Genomic DNA, 13,953 nt, shown 5'->3' on the forward strand with positions numbered 1-13,953 from the left:
GAGTAATATTTGCCATGTCCGTAACAATTGCAGTTCATCTATGGTTTAATCTGAATGTTTTTTATCAGATGCAACCATTTCAGAATGTTTTGCCCTTGAAAGGTTATGCAGATAAAAAAAAAACGAACACAAAGCAGTGCATAGCACCAAAAACACCTTTGACAAAGTGAAACATGTTGGTGGCAGCATCTGTACCTGTATATGTTTCAGCTATGCTTGTCAGAATCATTGGAAAGAGAGATAGAGCTTAATACAGAACTGTCATGTTAAAAAAGCAGTTAGAGGTTAAAAGGACTAGAGCCTAAGGAGGAGGTTCACTCACAGCTACATTCAAATGGCTTAGAATGTGTTAGAATTCAGCAGTCAGAGATTAGACCTAATCCCGTCGATAATCTGTGACAGGACCAGGTGCTCTGTGTCATATTTGAGCCTGAGTTAATTTGCCCAAATCAAAAGGTAGATCTTCAAAGGACTGACTCTGGGTGCTGAAGTCACTGTCTTTAAAAATCGACAAAGATGTCTCTTACACATTCCTACGTCTAAATTCTGCCTGCCTGAGAGCAATTATTATGTCACTTTCATTATCACTTTAGCATTAAAATATCTCGGTAATGTAATCATGTCATCCAGAGTGGCATAAACATCTTTTCTCTTTCAGACTATTGTCCGTGGAAGCATGATTGGTCACGGGGAATACATCTCTGCCATGATCAACGACATGAGCCGCCTGTCTGTGACCAGCTCCAACTCTTTGCGGAAGAGTAGCCCTTCAGCAAGAAGGAGAGCCCAGTCTTTGGGAAGGTTGGGAGAGGAAAACGAAGGGGACGGTTACCAATATGAGGGCCTAACCCAGGATGATGATGATGAGGAGATGGATGATGGTCAGGATCACTGGAGGGACAGGGGAAGGAACATTCACAGTGAAACCAACACCCCCTATTTGGGTATGAAGAAGAGCATCACTTTGCAGCCCAATGGGATCTTGCCAAAAGCCAAATCAACCTATGAGGTTGGTGTCAGCTCAGTGGAGGGACCCTTACCACCTCCACCAACCCAGAACATCCCAGCACCAAGCCATGGACCATATATGAGCGGGGAGATTGGAAGTCCTCAAGAAAGGCTAATATGGAAAAGAGATTTCCAGCTTCCCAGAGGAATGCCACCAAATCAGAGACCCGTAGCATGTTTTTACAGCCCTGCTGTGACGCTACAGCAGCTCCACGGAGATCAAGGGACCACTGGAACGGAGCTCAGACCCAACGTATCCATGTACATGCATCCACAGAACAGCCCAGGGAGGCCATTCTCCTCCTATGACCTAAAAGTAAGCACAACTCTACATAGATGATAAATTATTCATGGAGCACATCATTTATGAATATTTTGATGCTGTGTATATATCAGGATTTTAAGCATGTGGTCAGTAATCATTAAAATGTTTTTATTGTTGTTGTTTTTTTTTACCACAAAAATTCATTCTAATAGTTACCGGCAGCTTAAAAAACTAAACTAACCAGCATTTTTAATCTTAAAAAAACCCATGTAATCAATAATGACAGAAAATATTGAATTATTTATCAACAATTTAATAGGTTTCTTAAAAAAATAAAAATATCATGTTGTTTTTTTCATTGTTGATTCATTTTTTTTATTACTTATAATTTATCAACAGAAGTTTTATTTGTAAATGCGTCAAAAAACAACTTGCATCTATCACTGCAGAAACTTGCTTCAAAAACACTTTCTCATGACAAATACCTAAACATGCCAAATTAAAAGGTTTTAAAACACTTTTTTAAAACGGATTCTTCTTTCACATTGTCTATTTTTATTTCCTGTCAAGGCCAATCTGGTTGAAGAAATAAAATAAAAAAATCTATATCTCTGCTGTATAATATGATTTAAGGCTTAACTGTTTTTTGCATACTTTAAAAACATCAATAACTAAACTATTTTTGAAACCTTAGCCAGTTTCACAAGCATGTTTTATGTATGTACTATGCGTCAGCAATTTGAGGTCATGTAAATTTAATAATATAACCAAAAATAATTTTGTTTTAAATTTCTATATATTTTTTTCCGTTCCTTTTGCATTTATATAGGGAATATAAAGCAACAAGACTCTCAGTAATTATTGTATTAAAATGCAAACCCATGGCTTAGCCGCTTTTGTTAAACATGAGTCTGACTTTCAGTTTTTATTTGAGTCCAGTCTTAAATAAATAATGTGGGATTAAGTTTTTGTTTGGTTGTAAAAATGTTCATGTTCTTCTTGGGACTCTGATGCCAAAGGAAGGTTTAAACACGACTTAAATCAGGTGAAAGGAATTTAGGGTAGAAGTGGCGGACCTGATTAACATTAAGGTTTAAAGTGGGCAATGAGCCTGAGGCAGGTGGTAAACACCCTTTCAACTGTCTCTCTCCTCTTTTCATGCAGGCAGAGTCATCAGTGAGATACCACTCTGGTTTCCTGCCGACTGGCACCAGCAGCCCTCTTGTCGGAGGCATGAGACCTCAGCGCATGGTGCGTTCTTCAGCAAGCTATACTCTAGGACTGTCTCCTAATATGGGTCTGAGGCCCAGTGTACCAGACCCCTTCCTCAGGCATTCTGGATGCCCAAACCCCCCTTATCCCCGGCAGGACAGCCCATCCCAACCTCGACCTTCACCCACAGGCTCATTAGCCACCAGTCCTCCAGGAACCTGCTCACCTGCTTTTAGACCGCCTCAATATCCTGCCCCCCGACCGCCCCCTGACCCGCCCAAGGTGACACATGAACAGTTCAAAGCAGCTCTGCAGATGGTGGTGGATAAGGGCGATCCAAGGACTTATCTAGAAAACTTTGTGAAGATCGGGGAGGGTTCCACAGGGGTGGTGTGTATCGCTACAGAAAAGCATACTGGAAGACAAGTTGCTGTGAAGATGATGGACCTGCGGCGGCAGCAGCGGAGAGAGTTGCTTTTCAATGAGGTACAAACATCTAGTCAGACCCTACAAGTCTGTCCCTAAACATTTTCACATTTTGTCATGTTATAGTCAAAGCTTTGACATTTTGGGAAAGCTTTGTATGTGACACTCCCAAAAAGGCTGACCTGATTGTAAACTAATTAAGAAGGAATGCTGGTTTTGAAACTATTTTACAAAAAAAGAAAATTAAAAAGTGTTACCTGCATACAGTATTTAGCCCCATTAGCTCTATTGTACCTAAAGAAAATCAAATTTAACTTACCTCTAGAAGACTGCTAGTTAGTAAATAAAGCCTATCTGTGTGTATCACGAAAGCCGTAAGGTTTATGAGAATTTTAAGAAGTCATTTTATAAGAAAATATTGCTAGCTCTGAATATAATATAGCACTGTTTATAATCTGAAAACTTGCAGGAAAACCAGGCCATGGTAACAGTGAATGAGCTGCATAGATCCATATCAAAAGGGGAAGACTACACAGACACCTTTTACTTCTCAACACCAATCTCACTTTAATGAAAGAGCGGGAAAAAAAGATCTGTGAGAAGTTATGTTTACTAAAGACTATGTGCAGGAAAAGTCAAATATGTGGAAGAACGTGCCTTTGTTAGGAAAAAATAGTAATGCACTGCCCTGAAGGTGGCAGCACCATGCTGTGGTAATGCTTTTTCTTTAGCAGGGAAAACCTGTTAAGGAACAGAAGAGGCTTAGGATGTTCTCTCCTCCCCATCCACTCTAACTTAGCTTCATTTTGTCTCTAAAATTGCAAAGCTGGGAGAAACATACCCCAACAGACTGTGCGTTGTAGAAAAAGCTGATTCTACAAAAAGACTATGATAAAAGAAAAATGACCAAAAAAAAGTCTGAATAATTTTCTTATAACTTCCTTATTTTATATTGTACCATATTTTACATTGGTCTATCACATAAAATTCTAAATAATAATAACATTTTTCATTAAACATGAAAAAACATTGTCTTGGCTGTCCAAGTCTTTATGCTCTTCTTCTATAGATAATCCATTTGATCAGCCTTTCAGCAAATACTTTCCTACACTGCTGTTGGTTGGCCTTTTAGCGTGCCGCTAACACGTGCCATTTCTCTCTTTAAATATTTTCTGAGAACTTATTTTGTTAGCTGTTTCTCTCCTAATATTCTAAAGTAATATTTTAGTTTTATCCCACATCGAAAGCATTCCTGGGTTAGTCCCTCTGTTTCTTTGTTGTTTTTTGCTGTCTTTGCTTAAACCTCTGATAGGTGCTACATCCTTCCTCTTGTTTTACCAGTTTGGTTAACTTTTTATATATGGCATGTAGGGCTGAGTAAAAAAAAAAAAAAGATTTTGAATCGATTCCTTTACATGTTTGTAAAATCGATGTCTAGGGAATGAGATAGATTCGTTTTAAGATGCCTGACGTTCACATTCAAATGAGCAGGAAAGATGCACTCAAGATTACTTTAAGTCAGAGAGCTGCAAATATTATTAAATATTTTAAATTACATAAGACATTAACAAATGGGGGCTGACCAGCAAACACCCTGTAGTTGTTACAGCCAACGCTGCAAATATGGTTTGTGCAGCGAAGATAATGCAGCTCATGCATGTCTGCTGTGTCCCCGCTGTGTCATGTCTGCTTGCTCGAGTGAGGCTTCACTTTTTCATTTTTCCCAAACAAGTTTGCACTTATGAGACAGTTTTGCTCACATCTCAGGTTTAAACTGTCTGATTTACAAGTTTGCACTTTGTGTTTAATGTGACAGGAAAAATAAAATACATGAGTATTTTGAAACACAGTTGAACCACTTTCATTGTTGTAAAAACAGATAGAATCCAAATTAATCGATTTAGAACTGTATTAATCAAAATCGAATTTATTCAGGACTTTGGCGAAAATACCCAGCCATAATGGCATGTATGGCAGCATGCAAGACAGATAAAAAAAAACAGCTCTTAATTTATATGTGCAAAAAGAAAATACAATATGTGTTATTCATTCAAGTACCTCAATGCAGTTCATTAGAATAATTTATAATTGCTGAACCTCACACCCCCTTTACAGCAAAATAAAATATAACCTGTAGTTTCGGAGCCTTGTGATAACTGTGCAAATATTTTGTGCTTTAGGTGGTTATCATGAGGGACTATCAGCACAAGAATGTGGTGGAGATGTTCAAGTCTGCCCTGGTTGAGGAGGAGCTGTGGGTCATCATGGAGTACCTGCAAGGAGGAGCGCTAACCAACATCGTATCGGAAACAAGGTATAATGCAAGGGATTAAAATCCTTTGGTTTCTCTTTTCAATCAGTGAGCTAATCAGCCACAAGGGGGTGGTGTGGTATAGACTGGAGAGGGAAAAGTGTTCAAAGACGGTAATATGCTCTGTCATGGGCCTCCAGCAGCCTGAAGTGCTTTCTATGTTGATCTTCAACATAGAAAGCATAGAAATCTTACTGGGAGATTTAAATATTTACTGGTTACACAACTTGTTTCAGAGGCAGTTAAAATAACTCTTAACTAATTTGAACTTTACTCAATTAATAAAAGGTCCTACTACACTAATTACGTATTCTGAACATGCATAGATCCTGTCTTTTGTAATAAGAGTGAGAGAAATAAAGAAAGCATTCAAAATGATCTGTCATAACTCCTTTCTTTCCTCAAGAAAGCTATCTAAAAATAGATTCTCTTGTAATAAGAAAACAACATTAAAACAGCTGAGAGTACAAAGGGTTGGAGGTTTAAATTTGACACAGGCGCTTAACGATATAATTTAGGATAATTATCTCACCCAGAATCATGTTGGTGACAACTGTGATGTATTCATGACTTTTATTCAAGACACAATGTCTGCATTTACTGTTAAAATCAAGGGAAACCATCAAAAAAGAATCACCTTCTGTTGATGAATGAAATCATATGAAAATTACTGAAATAAAAACATCATGCTCTTAAAATATCAATCAAGACAAACATAATGAATGATAGACAGACAGTTACTTCTCCTAGACATAAAGTGGTTAAGGAAATTTGATCTGCAAAAGCAGCATTTCTTTAGTAATTAATATAATTAATACTGCAAGGGGAAATACTAAGTGGTTCTGGACAAATATATATATATATATATATATATATATATATATATATATATATATATATATATATATATATATATATAAATAAAAACGGATCAGAACTGGTATAGTGCAGAGAGAAATTTAGGAGCTACAGTTAGAGGAGAAAGCCATTTATGATCCAAGGGATATTGTAGCAACTTTGAAGGATTACTTAATACTCATTTAAAGAACTGACTCAAAGCTATTGCCTCCAGATAGAATGCCACCCCGATGGCAATGAATGCTAACAAACCCTTTCTTATTCTGTGTAGTGTCTCAGTCACAAGTTAATTAAGCTGTTTTTGATCTGCATTTTGTATTGATGTAAAATTTCTAAAATATTACATAGAATCTTTCTTCACACCCTTAACTATAATAAATAAAACCATAAACGAAAGTTACTTCCCTTCTGGAAGTGCTCTGTCAAGACACCAGCCTTTAAGTCATGTAATCCTGCAATAAACAGCAATTACAGAGGGATAAGCATACTTTCAGCAGAAATAGTAGAGTAACAAATTGCAGATGCTCTTAACAACAGTCCATACACCTTGAACAGGATGCAATTTGGCCTTAATTTTATTGAGACGGCAGCTTGTTTCTTGTTGGAAAACATAGAATCTAAATTAGAAGCAGGCGGCGTTGTTGGTGCTGTATTCATTGATCTCAGAAAAGTGTTTGACATCATTTATCATCGGATCGGATCTAAAGTATCTGAAGTACTTTAAATTTGGTTGAATCACGTATATCTGCAAGATCAAAGTGTGTTGGGATGCAGAATATGAAGTCAACATTATGCAACAACAATCTTGGGGTACCACAGGGATCAGTGCTAGGTCAGCTGCTTTTCAGTGGGTTTATAAATGATCTACCAAGTTGTTGTCCTACAATTATCACCTGCCAAATGTATGCTGATGAATCTGTTCTATACAACGATGCAAAGGATAAAAAACACACTGTGCTAGTGCTGACAGATGGTTTGACGAATATGTGTAACTGGCATGTAAAATCCTAGCCACTGTATGTCAGCAAAGGGTAGAGGTTGGTTAAGGACCCATATGTAGAGAGGAGGCAGAGATGAGTTTTGCTGATTCAAAGAAAAAAGGCAACAAAAAAATATCCAAGAAAAAAATACCAAAAACCAGGAGACATCAGGGGAAAACACACATTGGGAAAAAAGCAACAATGAGAAACCAGCAAAGAGTAACTGAACAGGAAAAATATATATGGCAGACAGAAACAATGGGAGGACTAATTATCTGGTAGAGGTCAGGTGTAGAAGGAAGTAATTAGAAGGAGCTAAGGGAAAGGAGACTGGCACAAGGGGGCAACACAAAGTAACTTAAAACATACAAGACTTCTAAAATATAACACCAAATGCAAAATGAACCAAGAAAACACAGAATAATATAAATTAAAGTGGAATTGAAAACTTAAAAACAAACTCCAACAGAAGTCAACAAAGGGAGAACCATAACAAGCTATGCATGAACATATCCAACACTGTGTGCATGTACAAAAAGAGTAAATAATCACGGTGACCCTAATGCTTTTTGTAAAAGGTACAACAATTGATGCTGTAAAAGAGTTGAAATAGTTAGGAGTTTAATGAGAATTCAAAACTACTGTGAATAAAAATAAGTTTAACTTGTCAAACTTTTGATTTATAAGACACAATCTAAATATTGAGTCAGTAAATTTGTATTTTGACCATGTCACATAAGTCCAACTGCATAGCAAGTTGGACATAAGCCTGTAAGGTGACGATAAAGCAGACGAAAACAGTTTATAAAGACAACTTTGGTAACATCATGGTACAATCAACGTGTGTTTGTGCTCAGCACTGTTAAACACAACAATGCTCTCTTAATTTACAAAATCTGCCATGGAAAAGCACCTCCATTGTTTCAAGAATTTGTGGAGAAAAAAGCCCAACTCAAACAGATCAACAAGAGCTGGTTCTAGAGGCGACTGTGTGGTTCCTTTATTCAAGCCCCTCTCTTTGTTTATGCTTGTCATTCCTGCAATTCAATACCAAACTCAAAAATGAACTCCCCACTCTCCCTTCTTTGACCAAACACCTTAAAGATTGGTTATTGGAAGAAGAGTACTGATGCCATAAACTTGTATATTTATAGATACTAGCAAACTATTGGTGTACTATCCCTAATTTCATAAACATCACTGCTTTATTATCATTACTATTTACATTACCAAATTCATTTTCAAAATGTTCTTTTTATTTACCTTTTAGGGGTAAGTGCTACATGCAAGGCAAGACACATTTTATATTCCTAAAAAATGGGTATTTCTAGAACCATGTGATTATAATCATTGGTATTTGATTGATTTGATGCTTTTTGAGTATTGTCTCACTCTTTGGCACTTATATTGACTGTGTAATTGGGCAATCAGCAATATAATTGCACATTTAAAGTTTCAGTCCTTTGACATCTAATTTTATCTTTTTAACACTAGTGAAATATGTGCGATTCACTATATTTTTCATTGTTCTTGCTTTTCCCTTTATTTTCCATCCAATTGTTTTCAAAGACATGTTTTCTCTATATATCATTTCTCTACCTGCTTATACTGCTCACTATCATAAAGGTTTAGTTGTTGTTTTATTGATTTTATTTTGATTTTTTTATGTTATGTTTTTATTACTTTATGTTGTTGACTCAACCTGCCAAACGGACAGTTAAAAATCCACTGTAGGCTATAATCTGGTATATTCAATTCTCCATCAATAGGCATTGTCCCTTTTTAGATAAATTCAAACTCATTAAGTCCGCCTCCCTCTGCTGTTGTTATAAAACAATTTTATGTTTTTTAATTACTATTTTGAGTCTGTTTTGAGTGGAGGTTTTGAACTTTCCTTAACTGCTTTCATATTGTAACGCATACCAGGAAACTGAGCAGGCAGATTGAATGAGTCTTGACCATTAGTGTGATTTTTTCTTCTGTCTTTCACAAATGCGCAGCAGTAGAAACAAAGTTGTAGACAATTACTCTCCATGTAAAGGATTACCTCAATCTGTTATTGTCCGCTAAGATGCTTCTATGTCTGATTTCTCTTGCTAAAGGAAAACAGCTCAGTGTTTACTGTCCCCTACAGCTGTGACATTACAACCAAGCACTTTAGTATGTCAAATTCAAAAGGAAGTTTATGTGGCAGACTAACACAAAACAGTGCATAATTCTGTAGCGAGAGGAAAAAGAAATGCTGTATAGATTTTACATTTTTCTTTAAATAAGAATCTTAAAAGTGGGTTGTGGTTTTCTTCTCTGAAGACAAGCATATTGAATCTCTGTAGGTCCTGCAATGTTGGCTAAAACTACCAATAATGCATTTCAGAATCAGAAATACTTTAATGATCCAAAAGGGAAATTACTGAATGCATTTTACCTCAGGTAAAACGCATTTGTGCTTCACTCTTCCTGAGGCGTTGACAAAACCACTGTGTTTGGAATAAGGGGAGTGGTCTAAAGAGTCGGTTTTACCAGATTTATTCAGGGGTATCATAATAAAGTGGGTTGAAATATAGCCTTGCAAACCTCTTAAGGATATGTTTTTCCAAATAAATTGTGATGAAAAAAAAACACTCTTCCTTCCCTCCTAATAAAACAGATCCATGCCTGTATAAAATCCTGGAAATATTTCAGATGCATGGATACAATTGGACAGCTCCGTATATGTTTATGTTGCAATAGTGAAATAAAAAAGCCACATTATCTTTGGGGAGGAAGGAGTATGTTCATTCGTCATTTCTCTTGTGTAGGAGTTGTTGTTCTGAACCTTGCACCTTTTATCATTGCTTTTAACGTGCAGTGATTCATTAATTTTCAGCGCTCTGGGCTGTTGGAACCGGTAGCGGGAATGTGTGAGATGCCCATGTACAGTCAGCCTTTTATATGTGTAAAACTTGTCTTCCTGCAGGCTGAGTGAGGAGCAGATTGCCACAGTGTGCGAGGCTGTTCTTCAAGCTCTGGCCTATCTCCATTCACAGGGCGTCATTCACAGAGACATCAAGAGTGACTCTATCCTACTCACACTAGATGGAAGGGTATGACACATCAACGCTCCCCCACCCAACAGCTGTCTAGTTTGGATTTTTCTTCACCTTAATTTGTAATTCTGTTGGGTTTCCTCCAGGTGAAGCTGTCAGACTTCGGTTTCTGTGCCCAGATCAGTAAGGACATCCCTAAGAGGAAGTCTCTAGTAGGGACACCTTATTGGATGGCTCCAGAGGTCATATCCAAATCCCCATATGGCACGGAGGTGAGGAGAAAACCACTGATAATCTCAACTATTATCCCCACCTCTGCTATCAGAGCTGTTACAGTGTTTACTTCTTTGTCCACAAGGTTGATGTATGGTCCATGGGTATCATGGTGGTGGAGATGGTGGATGGAGAGCCCCCATACTTCAGTGAAACACCTGTAGCAGCAATGAAGAGGCTCAGGGACGAGCCAGCTCCAACTGTTCGAAATGTCAGCCAGGTAGTAAATAAAAAAAAAACCCAACACAAATGCCCTCACATGAAATGTACACTACCCCATTTTCTTCTTTTCTTCTAAATAGGGTCTTGTTAAGTATTTTTTGTTTCATTTGCGAGTCTTTCTAAGTATTTATTTGGACTTTAACAGCTTTTTCACTCCTTCAGAGTAGTTTCTTTACAGAAAACATAAAGACATTAGAAGTTACTCAAACTATTTGCACGCTACAATCAAGCTTTTTAAATCTTTGGTATATAAAATGTTGAATTTTTGTTAAGATATTCATACTCCATGAATTTTGTGTTACAGATTAACACAAGATCATCTTTGACTGCAAAGTTTAGGAAAACATTTACATATAGAAATGTGTACATACATGTAGAAATGCGCATGTTTTACTCCCGTGCTTCCAAACAAAGTTTAGTTCAACCAATTGCCCTCAGAGGTCGCTTTATTTCTAGCTAAAGTATTACGTCTAGAAAAACCAAGCAAAAATCCTGTTTGTATTTAGTCAGAACAGGACAAACATGTGGAAGGAAATGCTCTGGTTAGATGTTTTGACTTAAAGTCTGACTAAAGGCGGTTTTGCTCCTACTTGATGTCCTAATTGCATGACTGACTTTTATTAGAACGACATTTGATCCAGCATCAAAGTAGACACGTCACATTGATGTAATAGTAAGGTGCGTTTGTAGGACATTTGGCCATTTCTGTGTCAGTGTGTGGTTATGGATTTCTTATTTTGTGGAGACAATCTCTCAGGAAAGTGCTAAACTCTGGGTCCCCATAAAGGAAAGTGTACTTTTCAGGTCAGGGTTAGGTTTAGGAGGTTAGATTTAGGAGGAGTTTAGATTAGGTTTAGGGATACGTGTCTATTAGTAATATTTAGGGTGTGTTTTTTAATGTGTGTAGGTGAGTGAATGTAATGTAAATGTAATGAAATCCCCTTTATTGTAGTCTCGTGAGACCATCCTGATCTCGCGAGCTTTAAAGGTTTCACTCGCAGATCATTCTGGAGACTCTCCATTAAAGAAAATTTGGAGCCGTTCACCAAACGAACGTCCAATCAGCGTTGGCTTTGAGGCGGGTTGAGGTGTGACGCAACGAGAAGCGCGACAGTTCAGTCCAAAGAACGCTATCGAGCAAGTTTTATCGGAATTACAGAGTATTTCTTCACTGAAAAAAGAGCAAAACACTGCTCTGGAGGCTTTTCTCAGAGGAAAAGATGTTTTTGCTCTTCTCCCGAGTGGTTTCGGCAAGAGTAGCCTGGCTTGTGGTTGTGTTTTTGTCGTCGCTCTGTTATTACGTCATATGCTTCATTGATCTGATTGGTTTATTTGGCCCGTCTATCACCAACATAGGCCAATCAGCTAACCAGTATTTTCGCCCCTTCCCAAAATTACTTCAACGGAAGGTTTCCAGATGGATATGCGGAGCAAATCCATCTAGCGGAGTCAGGTTACCTTTATTGTCCCACAATTGGGAAATTCACTCTCTGCGTTTAAACCATCCCCTTGAGGCACAGTGGGTTGCCATTGTGTGGCGCCCCGGGAGCAGTGTGGGGTTAAGGTTTTTGCTCAGGAATCCAGAGTGGAGGCTGTGGGGAGCAAACCAGATACTTGCAACCTTCTCAGAGCACAAGGGTACTGCTATAACCACTAGGCCAACACTCCCCCAACAATCTGTTTGTAGAGACTAGTGTGTTTGTGTTGAGTTGGGGTTTATGAGCAAGGTTTTAACCTTGAGGTGCAAAGTTGGAAGAGTAGCAAGAACGGTAGAAGGCCTGCAGCTTCAAGACAGGCAGAGCCAGCTCCAGAAGGCTGCAGCAGTCACAGAAAGAAGGCGTCACCCTATAGCAGCCCAATGTACTGCAGAGAGGCATGTCATTAGCAAGGCAGAGGAGTAGCAGCCACCAGGCCAGAGAGGCACAGAGTCAGGTACAGGACTATAAGCCCCCTCGACCAAGCCCCACCATCACCTTCCCCTGCGCAGGTCAAGCCTGGAGAACCAGTTCCCTCAGATTTTTAATTAGTGAGGTTTTTTAGTGAGTGAAAAAGTTCAAAGGGTATGAATACTTTTATACAACACTGTACAGGGGATTTATTTCTGCTACACAGAATTGCTAACCGCTAGTGTATTTGTTTCTCTATTTCATTCAGATCTCTCCAGTTCTCAAAGACTTTCTGGATCGCATGTTGACTCGTGACCCTCTGGAGCGGTCCAGCGCCACTGACTTGCTGGAGCACCCCTTCCTGCTGCAGAGCGGTTCACCTCAGTGCCTGGTCCCACTGGTGGAACAATACCGGAAACGCATGTCTCGCTGCTGACCCGTTTGAGTTAAAATTCCCCAAACGGCCTAACTTCAGCCTTCTCTGTACTGTACAGGCCTGATGAAGAGGACAGGATCCAGCAATCCTAATGTGGTTGACAGCTCCATGGAAGCAGACCCAGGCAGCACTCTGCTGCCAGCATCATGGCGGCTAGTTTGTTTGTCAAGCGCGACGTAGTCTGGGGCATGTGAGAAGCACTTTAGAAATGAGCTAAAGGCAGCATGCAAGTCCTCACCTCTCAACTCAATTGGCTTCCTGCAACTTTCAGCAGATTGACATGGCACAATATGGTGCATGATGCACTGACAACAGAAATCTATCTTTCACATATTCCTAACAAGTACTACTCTAAAACCCCTTTGTGGTGTTTTGAGTAGGTATTAATGCAAGCTGTGCAAAACTCATTAGGCTCCAACCACAGTAGCTCATTGTGACAGAATAAAGGTACCTCTGCACATCCTCTCTGTTGTGGAAATTGGACGACGACACACTCTTTGCATGTCCAAATGGAGGCACACCTGGCCTGATGTGAATGCTTGAAAATGTAATGGAGATGCGAAAGACAATTCTCTATATTAGCATAATAAATGGGTAAATAAAAGCCCAGCTGCTACTATTGGACCACTGGAAAAAAAAACAGTGCCACTCTCCTCTTTTACTCCTTTTACATATTTCATTATTTCTATAAAAAAGGTGTTGTAGGTTGTTTGTATGATGTGAAAATGCGAATAGTTAAATAATAAATTCATATGGACTCAAAACATAGACACATTAATAATGTAAATAGAAATCCTTGATATTAGGGTTCTTTCCACTGCTAAGTTCAAACTGTACTTTAATTTCCTTAAATGTGAGTGTATAGGTGTGTATGTATGTATGAAGCAGCAGGTGTGTGTTAGGCACACACCTTCCATCATTGTTGATACGACCCTCTTTGTATTGTGACAGATGTGACAAAAAATGAAAAGCCAGAAGATGTGTGCAGCGATACTGATTATGACGTGGATGTATGTGTATGTGTGAGGGTGTGCTGGTTGTGTGTGGAGG

At 38.6% G+C, this 13,953-nt stretch overlaps 1 protein-coding gene across 2 annotated transcripts in view; it reads left to right on the forward strand.

Annotated features, from left to right (window-relative positions):
* The window catches only part of pak6 (p21 protein (Cdc42/Rac)-activated kinase 6), a 28,940-nt gene extending 15,406 nt beyond the window's left edge, over window positions 1–13,534 (forward strand). Inside the window, exons 3-9 of one of the 2 annotated variants that reach the window (XM_015389946.1) lie at window positions 659–1,324; window positions 2,438–2,971; window positions 5,092–5,225; window positions 10,017–10,143; window positions 10,233–10,358; window positions 10,445–10,579; window positions 12,736–12,903. In XM_015389946.1, the coding sequence (XP_015245432.1) occupies window positions 659–1,324; window positions 2,438–2,971; window positions 5,092–5,225; window positions 10,017–10,143; window positions 10,233–10,358; window positions 10,445–10,579; window positions 12,736–12,903 (1,890 nt within the window). Of the gene's footprint in view, window positions 1–658; window positions 1,325–2,437; window positions 2,972–5,091; window positions 5,226–10,016; window positions 10,144–10,232; window positions 10,359–10,444; window positions 10,580–12,735 lie in introns of both variants that reach the window. The other variant, XM_015389947.1, reaches the window with a different exon arrangement.
* Window positions 13,535–13,953: the final 419 nt, after the last annotated feature.

Source organism: Cyprinodon variegatus, unplaced genomic scaffold (assembly GCF_000732505.1).
Source record: "Cyprinodon variegatus isolate N-32 unplaced genomic scaffold, C_variegatus-1.0 Scaffold480, whole genome shotgun sequence".
Classification (NCBI taxonomy): Eukaryota; Metazoa; Chordata; class Actinopteri; order Cyprinodontiformes; family Cyprinodontidae; genus Cyprinodon; species Cyprinodon variegatus.